This window comes from Xenopus laevis, chromosome 5S (assembly GCF_017654675.1).
Source record: "Xenopus laevis strain J_2021 chromosome 5S, Xenopus_laevis_v10.1, whole genome shotgun sequence".
Classification (NCBI taxonomy): domain Eukaryota; kingdom Metazoa; phylum Chordata; class Amphibia; order Anura; family Pipidae; genus Xenopus; species Xenopus laevis.
In genome coordinates, this window is record NC_054380.1 from 134,253,215 (window position 1) to 134,271,365 (window position 18,151).

The window sequence follows — 18,151 nt, forward strand, 5'->3', positions numbered from 1 at the left end:
CCGAGTTATTTAATAACAGCCTCATATAAAAATCATGGACAATAAAAATGCGGAACTTGTCTGAATACTATTACAAATATCAATATCGGACCCGCCCACGACCCGAAGATTTTGTGCAAGAGTCAACCTGCCCGACCTGCAAGTAAAGCAGCGGGTCCCGCGGGTTTCAGGCCGGCACATCACTAGTATGAAACAGCAGGTTATGCCCTGAATAAGAGAATCAAGGTAAAAAATAAGTATAGAGTAAACAGATATAGTAAGTGTTTAGCTAAAACACATGTGCTCATCCATAAAATAAACCAATAGCTCTTACACCAGTAACCCATAGTCTATTATGCTTTATTGCAGGATCATGGACATTTAGGGGGTTATTTACTAAACCCCAAATGCCAAAATTCAAGATTTATTGTACCCCGAGGATGGAAAAAGTCTGAATCTGAAAATCCACCATCTCAGACCTGCCGAGGTTGTATATAAGAGGGGGGTTGTGGGTGCACTCCTAAGGCCATATAAAAATATATATAAATACAATAATCCCCTGTCTAAAAAAAAGAAAAACAGGGTTTTTTGTTACAAAGTTATGATCATAAAATTGGTAAGCCGCCATACCACGTCAAGGTAAACCCCATACGGCGGTCCCTAACTTGTTTACCTGTGATCAAAATTTAAAACCTTGGTTTCAATCTGGACTAGATCCTCCCCCGCCACCTGCATATGCGGCTTTTAAAGGGGAGACTGCCCAGACCAACGCCCATTTAAAAAAAAAAAAAAAAATGTGATTGTGAAGAGACTATAATGAAGGAAAAGTAAAGTTGTATATATAAGTGCACACTTGTGTGTGTATGTGTGTGAGTATAAGTTCAGGTGTGAGTATAGATTTAGAGGGAGATGAAAAAGGAAAAGCTAAATGTGGAGTGTAATAGGTGTAATGTGTGTGGGTCTGTGCAAGTGTTACCTAGTGATAAGTGCAGCAAATATAATGAGTGTCTCACAGGCGTTGGTAATAAAAAGGCCAAAGCCTCCCCAGCCGCTAGCATTTGTGGCTTTTGAGGGAGAGAAATTGCCCAAACCAAGGATTAATAAAAAAACAACAAGGACATAGGGCCACCGTTAATTTAAAGGGGTGGGTATGAGGGTGCACTAACCACATGAAGCTTAGTCACAGCTTCCGGCTACATTTCAGGTACAAGAGGGGGGTTGTGGGTGCACACCTAAGGCCATATAAAAATATACATAAATACAATAATCCCCTGTCTAAAAAATGAAAAACAGGGTTTTTTGTTACAAAGTTATGATCATAAAATTGGTAAACCGCCATACCACGTCAAGGTAAACTTTGTAACAAAAAACCCTGTTTTTCTTTTTTTTAGACAGGGGATTATTGTATTTATATATATTTTTATATGGCCTTAGGAGTGCACCCACAACCCTCTCTTGTACCTGAGGTTGTATATAAGTCAATGGCAGAAGTCCTAATGATATTTTGATCTGCGCTGGATTTTGTGCAATAATCCAAAGATTTTGTGAGTTTTCGGGTGGAAAATCTGAAAAATTTGTACTTTTTTTCACGATTTTTTTCTGTTTTGTTCCCACAAACAAAATTTTTGGGAAAGTGTATTGATAAATAAGGAGAAAAAACCTGTATGGATTTGGTCGGAGCTGTTTTCAGAAAATATTGAGAAAAATTCTGACTTTGATAAATGGGCCTCCTTCAGTGCTGTTGTATGTAGTGATGGGCGAATTTGCGCCGTTTCGCTTCGCCGAAAAATTCGCGAATTTCGGGCGAAATTCGCGAAACGGCAAAAAATTCGCGAAACGGCGCCGGCGTCTCGTTTTTGACGCCGGCGCCCGTTTTTGACGCCGGCGCCCGTTTTTCTGACGCCGGCGCCCGTTTTTGGCACCGGCGTCCGTTTTTTCGAAAAAAAATTTTTTGACGCCGGCGAATTTTTGCCGCGAATTTTCGCGGGCGTTTCGCGAATTTATTCGCTCGCGGCGAAACGCGCGAATTCGCGCCTGGCGAATAAATTCGCCCATCACTAGTTGTATGTAGAGGCCTTTGACTGATTTAACTAGGAGAAGATGATGAGCCCTGACTGTTGTGGATTGCGGTGGGTGAGTGGGCTGGGTAGCAGCCCCCGTGGGCCTCTCACACCCCAGTCCAACCCTGTTCATAGCCTGTTGCAGCAATAGGATTGATGCAAAGCTAATGGCTAAGGAAAAGATAGCGATTGTGTGGAATCGACTCTGCCCAGGGGTGGATTAATGCATAGACTACTCTAGACTATAGCCTAAGAGCCCAGTGTGATCAGGGGCCCATTTCTATTTTCCTTTATTTTAATATCCATGGATGTGCGCAGATCCAGTGACATCACAATCGTACGCCAAACCAGAATGCAGGTGCACTTGTACTTGGATAATTATATATATGGATATATATGGATATTTTTTTTTGACGCCGGCACCCGTTTTTTCGTAAAAAAAAATTTTGACGCCGGCGAATTTTCGCGGGCGTTTCTCTGCGAATTTACACCTGGCGAATAAATGCGCCCATCACTAGCCAGACGCTTTCGGTTCCTGACTAACTTGTACATTACATAAATAGATAGACAGAGATTATTATATAGATCCAGAATTGGACACAGTTCATTACAAGGCTTAAACTCATAAAGGGGTATAGGTGTTCTAAATTAGACAGTGAGAATAAATACTTAAGTGCTTTTAATGTTTCAATACACAATTGGAATGTGGTCCCTGACCCCAACAGCTTACAATCAATATATTGATATATTTGACTCAACTGAAAGAACTCTATTGCCTAACCATTTTCATTTCTCTTTTTAACTGTAATTCTCTGCTGGAAAGAAAAGAAATGAAAATGGTTATTCGGCAGAGTTCTTCCAGTTGAGTCCGAATCATTTAGCAACGTGCGTCTGGTGTAGGGAAATCCTTTGGCCATTTTTAAGTGGTTCCAAATGAAAGAAAATGGAATTGGAAGCAACTTTCTATATAGCAATTACACATTTTCATTGCTTTGAAAGTCATGTGGTAATGTAATTGCTATTGAAAAGAAACATTTAAAATGTTGCTTAAAATGCCATTTTCATTCATTTGGCACAATTTAAATTTAAGGATGATATCTTTCTTTCTTTCTTTCTTTCTTTCTTTCTTTCTTTCTTTCTTTCTTTCTTTCTTTCTTTCTTTCTTTCTTTCTTTCTTTCTTTCTTTCTTTCTTTCTTTCTTTCTTTCTTCCCAAGCTGTCATCCGCAGCAGATAAAATGACACAATGCCAAGTGCAGCAGGACCTGAATTTCCAGGTATCTGTCTCGGTGAATTCCTATATCTGTTGTTGTACGAAAGCACTAAAACAAGTTGTGCGGCTTTAGACGAGTGTTATATCTGCAGCTCAGAGCAAGCGGCTAAAGACACATTCCATGGCTCGTGATGTCACCAGGAAGCAATTTCAGTGAAATATGAATAATGGGTTTTATTTTCTACTATGCTCAGCCAAGTCCTCAGCTCTAAAATCCTCGGAGGAGGCTCAGAGAGAAGCCAGACAATATCCTGACACCTGCACTGCAACTTCTCTCTCTCTTCTTGCTCTGCTAATGGCATTGCTTGGGCACCATGCACTTTATATCTGACAATCAGACAGACCTGGGGAAGGGCTGACACTTTGTCCGCAGTTTACCAGCCATTGGATTTTATCATCTCCAGCCAACAGGTGGAACGTTTCTTTTCCAGAGTGTCAAGGTAATTCACATCCCCTGTCCCCTAGTATTACAGCAGTATGGTACTGAATTACAACTGGGATAGCCAATAGAAAATGGCGTAAATCTATTGTAAATTTGATTTTCCTGCTGTGCGTTGATACATGGAGCCATCTAGGTTGGGTACTGAGCACTTCTTCTCTTCTTCTCTCAGTGTGTTTATTCTCACATTCCAGAAACTTACTGCTAGTTACAATGGCTCCTGATTGGGACCATCTTGTGTGCAACTGTGATAGAAAAAAATAGATTGTAAGCTCCTTTGCAGCATACTGAGTAAGTGATCATTCTCTGTAAAGCATGGTGGACCATTACAGTGCTTTATATTATAGGATAAATGATCATTTAGGTATGGGATCTAATATGCAGAATGCTTGGGACCTGAGTTTATCCAGATAAGATTCATTCTATAATTTAGATCTTGGAAATGAATTCTACCTTAATTCTACTAAACACATTTAAGCAATGTAAGGGTGATGTTATGTATACAGTATATTAGTTATGGCACCGTGTAAACTTACATTTTTGATAAGTTCATTGGAAGCCGTTGGGAAACTTAATTCTTGGTGGTTGGGGGGAAGCAAATCCTTTATGTAATTAAGGATATACCCATTATATCATCCCTTCTGTTTAATCAGATGGGAACTCAAAGTTCTGCAGCTACCTTTCATTACGATTCTGATAGAACATGTAAGGGAAATCCTAAACATTTCTAATTATGTTAAAGGGGAACGAAAATGAAAACTAAATATAATCTTCAGCATACTGAAATAAGATCATTTTCTAAATAAAATCAATTATAAATGCTGTACTGTTTCGGAAATAATCAAGTTCAACTTCACTATTCTCAACATCTGTTTCTCTTCATTCTCTCTTCATGCAGCAGTTGGGTGTCAGATAATCATTGACAGTTAGATCCAATATATCTTATAGGGGGGCTCCTTTTGCCTAGAAGATGTATTAGAGCTCACTCTATTAAACTCACCAGACATCATGTCTCTCTACATGCAGGATTTGTGCAAAAGGCAGTTATTTTGTTAGATTTTGTTTGTACTGGAATCAGTTATTTGAGTGAGCTCTAATACATCTGTTAGGAAAGGAAGCCTCCCTATAAGATATATTGGATATAACTGTCAATGAAAAACTGACATCCAACTGCCACCAACACCAATTCTGTTATTGCGTTAAAGAGATACTGACACCAGAAATTAAACTCTTTTTTACATCTATCATAAAACTGTATTTGCATTCTATCTATAATTTTGCCATAAAAGTATTTGCATATGCTTTTACATTACCCATCTGATCCCCCATGTTCCTCTATGAGGGGGCTGCCATATTTGAGCTTCAATAGTCTGTTAGCATTAGAATCTCTAACTGACAGTCAGGTTGGCAAAACTGTCAGGTGTATTAATTTCCAAGTAATAATTACTTATAAAAGCAGACATATCGGGGGAAAACGATCAACGTGAGCTACAGGTAAATTTTAATATTTTGAAGAATATTTTTTTAGTGTCAGTATCAGTAGGTGGGATACAGTTAAAACCCTTTTTACAAACTTGTAAATATTGGGGTAGGGTAAATCTTTTAAACAAGGGCATTTAGAGAACATGCAACAATGTAACTGTTGGTACCACTTTTGTATGGCTGCAGCCTTGACCAATGGAATTTGTTATAAAGCGAGAGGTTCATGAGATAGGGCCTGTTGCTCAAAATAAAGAGGTTCTGAAGGGGCAAGATCAGGATCAGCTGCACCCGGGCTGATCTGTCAGTATGTGGCCCCCTAATGATAAGTCGGATATGTCAGTGCAATTGGCTATCAATCTAAGTGAAGAAAGTGTAAAATATCCAACTTATTGGCCTACAAACTGATTGGTCAGATATGGTATAGGGCTGCTTATGCATGACTAGAGTTAGCATGGCCCATCAGACTGGGCATGAGAAGGTTTTTGTAGAATTGAACAAATATGGTAAATATGGTAAATAACGAGGTTATTGTTCAGGCATTGTTTGTTGCTTTGACACAAGGATACGTTATATTTGGGAGAACGCTTGTGTAGTTATTGGTAGACACAGATTGAGTGAGATACTTGCTAGCAAAGCTTCCCAGCAGAAATCCACATTTCTATATATAATATAATTTGAATCATAGTTTTGACCATCTATTCTCCATTCCAACAGAGTTAGTTGCAATGTTACCAGTTCTGTTGGGTATTTGGCTAATGGGCATCGACTGATAGGAAGGAATAATAGTCCACTGTGCCACCCTTACAATCCCTGGGCAGTATGATCTCATATTATAAGTGATTAGACATGTCTTCCCTATACTGATACAAATGGGTGGGAGAGTTCTTACTGTCTCTTTTCTGTGCTACCAGCAGCAGGTAGCAGGCTTTTAATACTTTGTTGGCTTGGGAAATGAAAGCTACATGTAGATATTCATATACGGTATCACATTGAAGACTAGCTATGTGATTCCGAGTAATAACCGACACCCAGGGACAGGTTCACAGCTGTATTTAAGGAGTTCCTTTACATGCATGAATTTTGCCACATCAAAGAATTTATCTGGTTAACATAGGATGGGAGTGAATTTCCAGCAGGGTCACGCAAGGCTGCCAACTGATATTTCAGGACTGGCCACTAGATGACTGACAGTCATCCTCAGGCAATAAGTGCCTTGTTTAACATAAAGATGGTAATGTCTGAATAAACTCAGATATTAAGTAGGATCTGCATGATAGTCAGAACCTGTTTGATGAGAATACTGATCAAGAGATATAAATGGGGTAACACCTGGCCTTGAGATAGCAGACAAGTGGATGTCAGATTATTTCAGATTAAGTTTTTACTAAAGGTCCAAATTTTGGTGAAGGCACCCTTAGCTCATAACTGTTACAATACAGCAAAATATCAGCCACTCAACCACAGTTCCAAGAATATCTAGGACAGCAAATATGTTTTCCCCATCAAACCTCAACTCAAGACATCTTCAAGCTGGGTTTTAAGGTGTTTCTAGATGATCAAATAAGCATTCTCTCACCCAAACTACATTTCAGGCTGATCTTCCTCTGGCACATCTCAAAGACATCCCAGGGGGAAGAGACCAAGGAGTTTGCTAAGTTAAAAGTAACTGGCATTGCTGGTAGATGTTCCTCCAGAAGAACATTTCTAATGACACAACAGGTAGGCTTAAGAATTATTGGTTATTACATTGTAAACTGAAAGCAGCCAGTCACTGCCAACTCAGAGCATCTAAATGCAACAGCTGATTGCGGTGCCCCAGAATGGCAATGAAACAAATGCAAGTGAATGCCGCTGTACAATTTCCCAGGGATGTAAAGAACTTTGTAAGTGCTAAGAACTTTGCTTATTGGGAGTGCTTTGGGATCTTATAGAGTGCTGGCACAATGAAATAATAGTAAAGGAACAATTTGTGACGAGATTAATAGATTAATTGACATCCTTTCTTAATTTGGGTCCGGGTTAAAAACGTTAAAAATTAATATCAAGTTACCTGTTTTTGGTTTTTTTTGCATTTCACAACCCCTTACCCAACCCACACCACAGAACAGATCCATTTCCACCGTGAAATTAGCTCTGTGAGACAAATTCTCAGTTTCAATCATGGGACTCTACCGATGTCCTACAGCCACAAGCTCTGTGTGTCGGGCCCCTGTCACATACACAGTATCAGACCTATATTTATATATTCTGGCCTCACCTGATGGCTTCTATCATTGTTACATGCATGAAACCCTATTCCGTTCCCTTTGTTCTGCCTCATTTGCTCATTTAATATCTGTAGAATGAACCTTAAAGTGATATTTACAAATCCTGTCTCTCCACATATGATATATGCAATGATATATGCATTAGGCAGTAAGGATTCTCATAGGTATTCGTGTGCAGTGCTGCTGCTGAGCTGCTCCGTGCACTAATAACCTATAGGAAAGAATTGTGTTCGACTGTATATTTGACACAAGTACCAGCTTTGATAAAAGTGTGAATTTGTGAAATCTTTTTCACTTGGGGAGCTTTTTCACCGAGGAACATTAATAAGGGCCCAACAGATGTTATATTTGCAACAATTCTATGCAGTGGATGCATTTTCCCTTTATAATATTTGCTCAGTTTACTTTACCTTTTTTCTCATTCTTAGTAGCTGAGGTGTTGGTTTCAATGGTGCCATGAGCAGGACTGCAATTAGAAATCACGGGGCCCCGTACAATAAAGTTTTTCCCATCAAATCGCCACCCAGATCCCACCCACTCCACACCACAGTTAAAAGACCACACATCACTAAAAAAAGGTAACCCCGCACAAATTTATAAAAAGCTATTGATAGCCAGGGCCCCCCATAAAACTTTATTTAAAAATTGGTGATCAGGGCCCCCCTACAAGTTAAAAAAAAAGTAATTGGTGACCAGGGTCCCCCTATAAAAAATTGGGGCCCTACAGAAAAAAAACTGTGGTGCCAGTACCCGAAAAAAGTTTTTTTAAAAAATTGGTGACCAGGGTCCCCTATAAGTTTAAAAAAAAAACCTTGGCGCCAGGGCCCCCCTTACAAGTTAAAAAAAATTGGGGCCCCAAAATTTTTAAAAAAAAACATTGGTGGCAGGGGCCCCCCTGCAAGTAAAAAAATACTGATGGCCTAAGCCCCCCCCCACAAGTTATTAAAATCCACTGGTGGACCCTCCTTTAAGTTAAAAAAAAATTGGTGGACAGGCCCCCCCAAAATTTAAATAAAATTGCTTGCCAGGGTTAAGAGGGGCCAGGCCATGCTTCACTTACTTTATTAGCCGGGCCCCCCTGCAGTCAGCGTGCTGAAATCTTCAGAAAAGAGCAGAGGAGCTCCGTGTGTGTATGACCAGTCTCCTTTTCACTTCTCTGTATCCTAATTGGTTGAGGAGGAGAGGGGAAGATCCTACTTCACCAATCCGATCCCTGTACAGCTTTACCAGGACTTAAACGTAATCAACCAATGAGGATACAGAGAAGTGAAAACTGCTTGTTCAGGCAAAGCAAGACTTTTGCTCCATGGAGATACAAAAATATATACAATACCTTTGGATAATAAGCCTCACTGGAAGTATAACCCATGCCAACTGTGCTTTGCTGAAAAGGCTACATCTGACCTTATAAATTCTTGACACGAGGAAGGATGAAGTGATGGCTTTGCACACAATGAGAAGTATCTTTGCTCTTTCCTGTTTGCTCAGTGAGACTTTGCCAAGAATCTCAGCAAGAGGTTTACAGTTCTTTCATGTCCTTACTACAGTGCCCTGGGTGCTTAAAAGTAGGCAGGAAGCCCAGCTATGTGAATGGGTCCCGGTGTTTTGCTTTTTTTTTGGAGCAGGTGGAAACTTACATATTCTTTGTTTCTTCCTGTCGACTTTGTTTTTGCCCCAAGTCACAACAGCAGTTGTATATAAATATGTTGTACATGTGCAATTGTAATTAATATCGACCTTTTTATGCTGTCATGGCCCCGGCCTTCTCTAACACTGGCTCAATGTGTGTGAACGTGTGTTTCAGAACCAGCAGTGCAGAAAAAAGAAAGAGACAGATGTTTTCTGATTTCAAATTACATTACAATTACATTTACAAATAACATCATAAACGTTACAGACCTTACACATTTGTGGTTGTTGGCAATGTCACAACATACCATACCAGCGGGGATAATACTGGTTTAGCCAGTCGTTGTACAGCTGGAACAATGTTCCATCTTCCCAACAAAACAACAAACCATAGAAATCACAACAGAAAAATAAAAGCCTCCAGTTGGACAGCATTGGCATACAGTGTAGATGTCTTCCTTCTTCTTCTATAAACAACAACAATCCAGACCAGGCTAACCAATCTTTGGCCAACAAAAGACATATACTGTTATTCTTGACCCCATCTTTATATCTATTCAAACTAACCAACTGTCTGTTCAGGAAATTAGAGAAGAGGGATGGGGCAACTAATGGAATTCAGTGTAATAAAACATAAACATAAACAATAGCATTTGCTTGTGATGATCCACTGGATGTAGAGTACTCTGAGTAATTGAAGGTGCTTCCCTAGGCTTCCTCAAAGATCTTGACAGACTGTTGTTCTTTAGAATTCCATCGAGTGAAATACAGGTCCCAATTAGTCAAATTGCCAGTTGGTCAAGCCAATTAGAAGTGGAGTTTAGCTGAGAGTAGGCTGTGTTTATTGTTTATTGCAGGAATAATTGGACAGACTTGGGCATGACTGTAGTGATCAGGAAAGTTTCTTAGCAATATAATGATATAGTAATGATATAGTAAGTAGATGCTTCTATCTAATTTAATTATTATAATTTCCCAAAAAATGTTTGGGGCTTTTTGTGTGAGTGAAAGGTTGCCAAACTATTAAGTAAATGCTGTAGCAATTGGTAATAAACTATGTCAGCCTGTCTGTGTATGGGTGTTTTTATGATAATTAATAATATACTTTATTGTTTAAAAACAGATACTAATCTATAGGTAAGGTCAAAATAAAAAAAAAGTCCAATTAAGAGAGGTAAATCTATCTTAAAAATGAAAATGGACAATACCACATGACTCATAGAAAATATCTGACATATCTATACACTGACACCCTTTACTCTATGGACCTTAGATAATACAACCTATTCCTTAAAGTCCATGTCTTTTGGACTTACTCCAACATAGCTGGGAAGAGGTGGACAATTTTGCAGAGCAGAGGAGGTCGCTCATACCAAATATCCCTGGGGCTCACAGACATTACTGACAGATAGATTATTATTATTTTTGTGAAAGCAGTAGTATTGCCCACTGCAAAGATGGATAAATGAGGCCATTTCTCTCTATATAGTAACATCCTTGATCAGAGGACATGTTCCTGGACATGTTCAAGAGAATACAGAGCCGATAGGCAGCTGATCATGTAACTCCAATAAAGCAAAAAACTGGCTAAAATATCAAAACATGACTACGATACATCACCCAAAATGCTTGCTAATAAGGTCTATATTCCCCAGCATGCATCTTTCCTTTTACTAATCTTACTATTCTCCTTTTCACCTCTTATTATGTGTTATCGTATTTTTATTGCTCAAAATCCAAGGGCCAACTGCATTGTTACTCAAAACATGGTGAAAATAATTTTTTGCGAAACATTCCTTTTATATTACAAATATTGGTGCAAATAGGTACATAGAGAATGACTCCTCATTTTGTTTATTTGGGTTTAATTTGGTTGTAAGAGTTTAAAAAAGACTTCAAATCACTTAATTCTCTATAGTCGAGGGATCCTGGAGTTTTTACTGGTCTGCAATAGTAATAAACAAGCTGTAGATTGCTTTAAACCCACATGAGATCACAATGAACATTTCTTTATACTTGTTCAAATTAAAATAAATGTAATGGTCAATATACCAATCAACACAATGGTTTTAATGCTTTGCAAAGGATCTATGTAAAATCTGCACATAAATAATTTCCATTGCTCCCTCTAGTCTCCATTCCCAAAGAACTTTTCTGTATCTAAGTGATACTCAACACAACAGCTACATGTGTCCATTAATCCACTAGGTGCTGTCTAGAACAAGCTTTCTGAGCACAGCAACAGCCTATTTATTACTTGTATTTAGGTTGGTATGATGTTTGGGATTCCTGGCTTTATGTGAGGTTGGAAAATAGACTTGCCACCTAATATACCATGTTCTATTGAGCTACAGAGACAAGAACATCCCCCATTTACAAAGCAAGTCTACCTCTCCCTGCTTCAGTTAAACCATCTCTACTGGATTTATCATAGGCAGAGGAAGACATTTTCTACACACATTTCTTTATTGTTCCAGGGCTAGTTCCATGTATAATACCCCAGAATCACAGCAGGATAAAAGCAGCAGAAAGTTTAATATAAAGTACCTCTTGCAGGATAAAAATAGTGTCAGTTTCTTTCCTATAATAAACCCACGGCACATGATAAGATACATACAGTGTTACCAGAACTTATTGTAGTATAATAACAGCATTAGTTTTATGTATAATAAACTCTAAAGACGTGGCAGAACACTGTGCCAAATTTATGTATAATACCTATTGTAGGAAATTAATTGATGTTGTCTTGGGAAGACAACTAAAATCAAAGGATATATAAATTTTGGGTCTAGCAAATCCTAGTTATTATATGTCATATAACAGAAGAGATATTAATGAGGAAATGCAATGAAAGGCCCAACATGTGCACCAGCAGGTAGACTTATTTCTAAATACAAATTTGGTCTTTTTTTGACATTACCCCTTGAGTTTTTTTGTCAATGGATTGACTGCCAAAGCACTGATGTACTGGAAAACTAAAACAGGAAAACATGGCACCCACCCCTTTGGGAATAAAGACTTTCAGCTTCCAGTAACATCTAAAATGTAGATACAGTACAGATGGAGCAACGCTAGACATTGGGCTTTGCCACTCCGGATAAGCTAGTTTAATATAGTTTAATCTAAAAATGTTGTTCCTTTAGTAATGGAGTGACATCATCTCTTATATTTACTGTAAATTGAAGCTGTTTTGGGTTTCACTAAGTGCATTTTCTAAAACTTCTATTTTATGTTCTCTTTCAGTTTTGAAGAAGAAGAATGCGAATCATGGATCGAAGGTGGATATATTTCATATTTGCACTGTTTTCTAGTGTACCTCTCTCATCGGCTTTGCCGAGTTTAAAAATCTCATCAGCTCTGTCTCCTATGGTGAGTAATTATTATTAGTTATTAGTTCTGTTTCCTTTCCTTGAGATGTTGTTAAGCCTTTCAATTCAATATTAAAGGGCACCAATCATAACTAAAGTCATTTCCTAAGTAAATACACCATGTGAAAGTTCAAGAAATCCGATTTTTAAAACAGTTAGAATTGTTTGTATAATGTAAATGATCAGCTCACTATTCCTTCTGCAAGATCTCCCCTATCTCCCCTGCAGTTCTAGCTGAGGCAGCCATCTTGGATTTCACTGGCTCCTCCTACCTATATCTTCCCAGCCAACTGCAGCTCTGAAATCTCGCACATGCTCAGTTGAAATTCCTTGTTGCTTATCAACCCTTCTAAGCTATTTTCAAATCAGCCAAACCTGTGTGTTAGCTGCTGTACAGTAGTGCTGCCACCTGCTGGAAGTTACTGTGTGCCCTTCATTTGCATAATGACATCACCAGCAGGGGACAAGATAGGGAAATCTCCTGATACTTCTAGTGGAGGAGTTTACTAAAACAAGGCATTCTGGGTAGAATACTCAAAGCAGTGTTACAATTTGAGCATGCTCCTGAAATTTGCACATTAGAGTCTCTGTTATAGTCTCAGTATGGCCTCCCTCAGTGAAAGAACCCATTTGACAATGTAAGGGATTTTTTGAAAACCTGCAGTTTTTTTCAAAAAACGATATATGTAGTTTGATTAAACGTGTTTATGTTGTACTGGTCAGATTGTTAATATGTGTTTGATTTTGGCTGTGATAGGTGCCCTTTAAGGGTCATTGTTTTTGACCCCAGGCCCAAGTGCAAGAGCAAGCCCCATAGTGCTTATTTATAAAGCACTTGCCTTTGGGTATTGGCTGAATCTTTTTAGCTGCGAGGCAGACCTTCCCTTGCCGCCTGCTAGAGGTGGATTGCACCCATTTGTTGCACTTTGCACCCTGCCTTACATGGTACATGAACCCTATTATCTTTAGCAAAGCTACAAGAAGACTATAAAGGTTTTGCCTAAAGAATGGAGCTCGTTGACCACAGAGCAAGACTGATTTAATGGAGTAGGAAAACACGATTGGTGGATCTAAATGAATAAATATGGGCATTTTGTTGCATGCATGCAGAACAGGGACAATGTCAAGGAGAAACCTGTTGATTGCGTTAGTGAGTTACAAAAAAAAGCAAAACATAATAAATAATAATTCCGGCTGTACAAAAGTCCTTGAAATAGCCCCATGCAACAAAACAATTCTAGAACTGACAAATCCCTTTTTTGTGTATTAAGCCATCTGAATTTGAGTCACTCTGTTTCCCATTATGGAGGTGGGAGGAGAACAATGTACCAAAGAAAGAAGCATTGTGACTGCATTATTCTCTATCACTTAGTTAATCGTTACCTAAGCTTGTTTTGAACAGAGGGGTTTAATGCTCCGGGTTATGGAAAAACTGATTTGCAAACTATTTTGCATTTTCTCCTACAAAAACACAATGGAATTGTCCCTTTTCTACTCGGTACGAAAACATCAAACATCTCATTTCTATATATGGTCAAATAAAACGATGGAATGAAAATGGTTTTTGTTTTTTGGTATTTTGACTACATTTAAGCAAATGTTTCCTTTGTAATGATTGGGTTGACATAGGTAACGGCATGTCCAAGGCTAGACTCCTGTCCCGTAGTAATTGAAAAATAAACTTTAGGATGAACTCTGTGCTTTATGTTTCAATGAAGGCATCAATCTGGTTTGATTAGGATGATCTGGAAACCATTCTGCTGCTTGAAAAAGAACTTGGCTTTGCCATTATTGTTTTTCCAGGTCACTGCAAGTGCCTTCTGTCCTATTTTTTGCTTAATTTACTTTGTTGGCTTGCTGTAACAAATTGTGATAACTATAGGGGTCATTTTCAAAGACCCCAGACTGAAGTTCAAGGAGCGCATGAATACATCCCTTGTGCTTAATAAGAGAACTCATCTGTACAGGCATTGGACAGGCTCTGCACTGGATAAAAGATCCGATGCAAGGAACAAAGAACAACATTGCATATTGCAGCTGTGTAACATTTGAATGATGTCCATTTAAGGAGATTGGTAGGGTTCATAAAATTCCTATGTGCCTCCCCTGCCCAGCCCTCATCAATACAGTACTGCCAAATGCATCCTGCCTTCTATCTCTTAAATATACCATCATGGGGTGAAGTTGCCTTGGAATAAACTGGGAAACAACCTTGTGAAGAAGCAGCCTAAACAAAGGACAAAGCATCCACAGAATGGCCAAAAAAAGAGAAATTATTGGATTTTAAAAACTTGTGTCTCATTCACCTTGGGGTGAAGTTGCCTTGGAACTCCAGAAGAAGCAACCTAAACATGGGACAAACTATCCACAGTCTTGATCAGTGGCCCTCCAAAGTCTTATTCCACCATGAATGCATTATATGTAGAACCATTTATTCTTCCAAACCAAACAAGAAGCAAGCTAAACAAGGAAGAAAGTGTCCACAGAGTGCTCAACAAATATTTCAGATCCAAAAACAGAAGTCAGATATAGTTTATACTGCCAACTCTGTGAGTAATTCTTGTCTCTATTCAAGACATTCCACACGACTTTTACGTCTTTCCATTATCTTCAACACCCTATAAGTATATGTCTTGTCCAACCCTACGTATAGGAATAGTTTTAGGGATGTGCACAAACACTGTAGCCAATGGCAACCAACTATCCTCAGGGGCCCCTTGTGGCTTTGGTTTTAAGGGTTAGGGTATATTTTAATCCTTAATATATGGTTGTTAATAAAATTAAACATTTTTTTTAGATTGCTGCACATGATTATATTATTATAGGGAGATCTGTGGGAGTAAGTCTTGAGTAGTGGTGGAGTATTGATAATTATTTACAGGCACCACAGAGTTTGGGGGTACTTAATAAATGGGTAGTTCAGCAACAGAAGTAGTTTAAATGTAATTCAATTAACTAATAGATTGAATATATAAATATGGGATGTTGTTTCCTTTTCTCCCATTGTTCAGCTATTTGTGATAGAAAGCCACCTTTCAACTAATGAGCTCTCATAAAGGTAAAAGTGCAGTTGACAGAAAACGAAAGGGCTTGAAGGGATATTGTCAAACATGTTTTTTCAAAATGCATCAGTTAATAGTGCATTGAATGCATTGAAATCTGTTTATTTTTAAATTCTGACATGGAGCTAGACATTTTGACAGTTTCCCGGGTGCCCCCAGTCATGTGACTTGTGTTCTGACAAACTTCAATCACTCTTTACTGCTGTACTGCAGTACAGCAGCCTAACAAAAGAACAATGGGAAGGTAACCAAATAACAGCTCCCTGGTAGATATAAGAACAACACTCAATAGTAAAAATCCAAGTCCCACTGAGACACATTCAGTTACATTGAGTAGGAGAAACAACAGCCTGCCAGAAAGCAGTTGCATCCTAAAGTGCTGGCTCTTTCTGAAATCACATGACCAGGCAAAATGACCTGAGATGCACCTACACACCAATATTACAGCTCAAAAAAAGACACTCGGGTTAAGAATACATTTTATATTGCAGATTGAAGTATTTTCAACACTGTAATTTAGAAAGAAAAACTATACTATAAAAACTAGGGATGCACCGAATCCACTATTTTGGATTCGGCCGAACCCCTGAATCCTTCGCGAAAGAGTCGGCCGAATACAGAACCGAATGCGAACACTAATTTGCATATGCAAATTGGGGGTGGGAAGGGGAAAACATTTTTTACTTCCTTGTTTTCTGACAAAAAGTCATGTACTTTCCCTCCCGACCCCTAATTTGCATATGCAAATTAGGATTCAGATTCGGTTCAGACGGGCAGAAGGATTCGGCCGAATCTGAATCCTGCTGAAAAAAAGGCCGAATCCCGAATCGAATCCTGGATTCGGTGCATCCCAAATAAAAACCATGACAGAATCCCTTTAAGCATAGTTGCTGATGGCCCCTAATTTAGACATTTTCTAATTCTTTTAATCCCACCCCCATATTAACAGCCTATTAAGCCTTCAAATCCTCCTCGTTGTTTCTACCCAAATGTTATTTCAAAGCTAATTTATTTCTTCTTCTAGTCTCGCAGACTCACAGATTTTGCCTTTCTAGGCTGTTTTATTCCACTGCATTTTGATAAAATTCCCCCATTGCTTCAACTTTTTTGTTTATAGTTTCTGGCCAAAGTGAAATCAGCTGACAGCAATAATAAACAGTGGTGATCTCTTGCCAGACTCCAAAACCCCAAAGGGGCTATTCTTTATGGGGCCAATTCACTAAGCGCCGAACGCTAGCGTCAATTCGCTAGCGTTGGGCATTTTCGTTACTTCGCAAATTCACTAACGAACGCTGGCGTAGATTCGCTAGTGTTACTTCGCACCCTTACGCCTGGCGAATTTTCGCTACGGACGTAACTACGCAAATTCACTAACGCGCGCAGTGTACTGAACGCTACCTTTTATGCTAGACTTCCTTCGCCACCTCAGACCAGGCGAAGCGCAATAGAGTAGATAGGGATTGCTTCCAAAAAAGTTCACATTTTTTCTAAGTCCCAAAAAACGCTGGCATGTTTTCTATATTATGGGTGATAGGCTGAAAAAGATCGAAATTTTTTTTGGGGCTCCCCTCCTTCCCCCCTACATTTCCTAACTCATAGCAACTTAACTATACAGGTGGCACATGTGTAGGGCAAAATAAAAATTTATTTGATGTTTTGAAGGTTTCCCAGGCATTTGTAGTGATTCTACGTATTCCTCCATTGAAATTTGAATTTGGCGCCGTATGCAAATTAACCTTCGCTAGCGTAACTTCGCTTCACTTAGCGAATCAACGCTAGCGCAACTTCGCAACCTTACGCTACCCCTGTGTGCAACTTCGGATTTTAGTCAATTTGCGGAGCGCTGGCGAAACTACGCCTGGCGAAGTGTGGCGAAGTGCAGCGAAGTTGCACAACTACGAATCTTAGTGAATTTGCCCCATATATCTCAACTGATTAGGACACTGAACCTTCATGGAAGTCAAGATCTTCATTGGCGTTCAAGCATTTTTAACTTAAATAAATACTATTTTAACCTCATCTTTTGGCGGCCCAGTTGTACAGTGTCTCAATACTGTACAACTACGGGTTTCTCAATACTGCATTGTATAACAAAACTTCAAAGACTCTTCTTTATCTTTATAGCATGACTAAGGCATAAACTGAACCTGCCCAACTGGGTGTACAGTCCCAACATGACTACATTTTACATTTCCATTCTTAAATGTCTTTGTTGTTCATTTATTGATATAAACAAATGACTTAAATTAAAAATAAATAAATAGAATAAAAATGCTATTATACTTGTTTTTTTTGATGTTGGTAATTATAGGGTGGGGTTAAAAAGTAGGGTGATAACTATTGATAGAATTCCCTCTTGATAACATTGGTTTCCTGGGTTACACCCATTTTAAGAGAGATGTGATAATTAATGAAAATGTGAGAACCTTTTCAGATCATCCTTCTCTGACCAATAGGAAGAACTTTAAATATTCTAAACAATCGAGTAACATTATTCCTGTATCCATCTAACAGCATCTAGCTGGGAATGAAAGAACCTATGGGAATGTGTATTTTTCTTCTATCTTTTTACATTTCTATTATTTGTTACCCTC

The 18,151-nt window shown here is 38.7% G+C and overlaps 1 protein-coding gene across 3 annotated transcripts in view; it reads left to right on the forward strand.

Moving 5' to 3' along the window:
• adgrf1.S (adhesion G protein-coupled receptor F1 S homeolog) overlaps window positions 1-18,151 on the forward strand; it is a 93,152-nt gene that overhangs the window by 39,866 nt on the left and 35,135 nt on the right. Inside the window, exons 1-3 of one of the 3 annotated variants that reach the window (XM_018265995.2) lie at window positions 3,266-3,750; window positions 6,824-6,950; window positions 12,371-12,496. In XM_018265995.2, coding sequence (XP_018121484.1) covers window positions 12,386-12,496 — 111 coding nt within the window. In that variant the 5' untranslated portion in view covers window positions 3,266-3,750; window positions 6,824-6,950; window positions 12,371-12,385. Of the gene's footprint in view, window positions 1-3,265; window positions 3,751-6,823; window positions 6,951-12,370; window positions 12,497-18,151 lie in introns of those variants that run through there. The other 2 variants (XM_041565086.1, XM_041565087.1) reach the window with 2 other exon arrangements.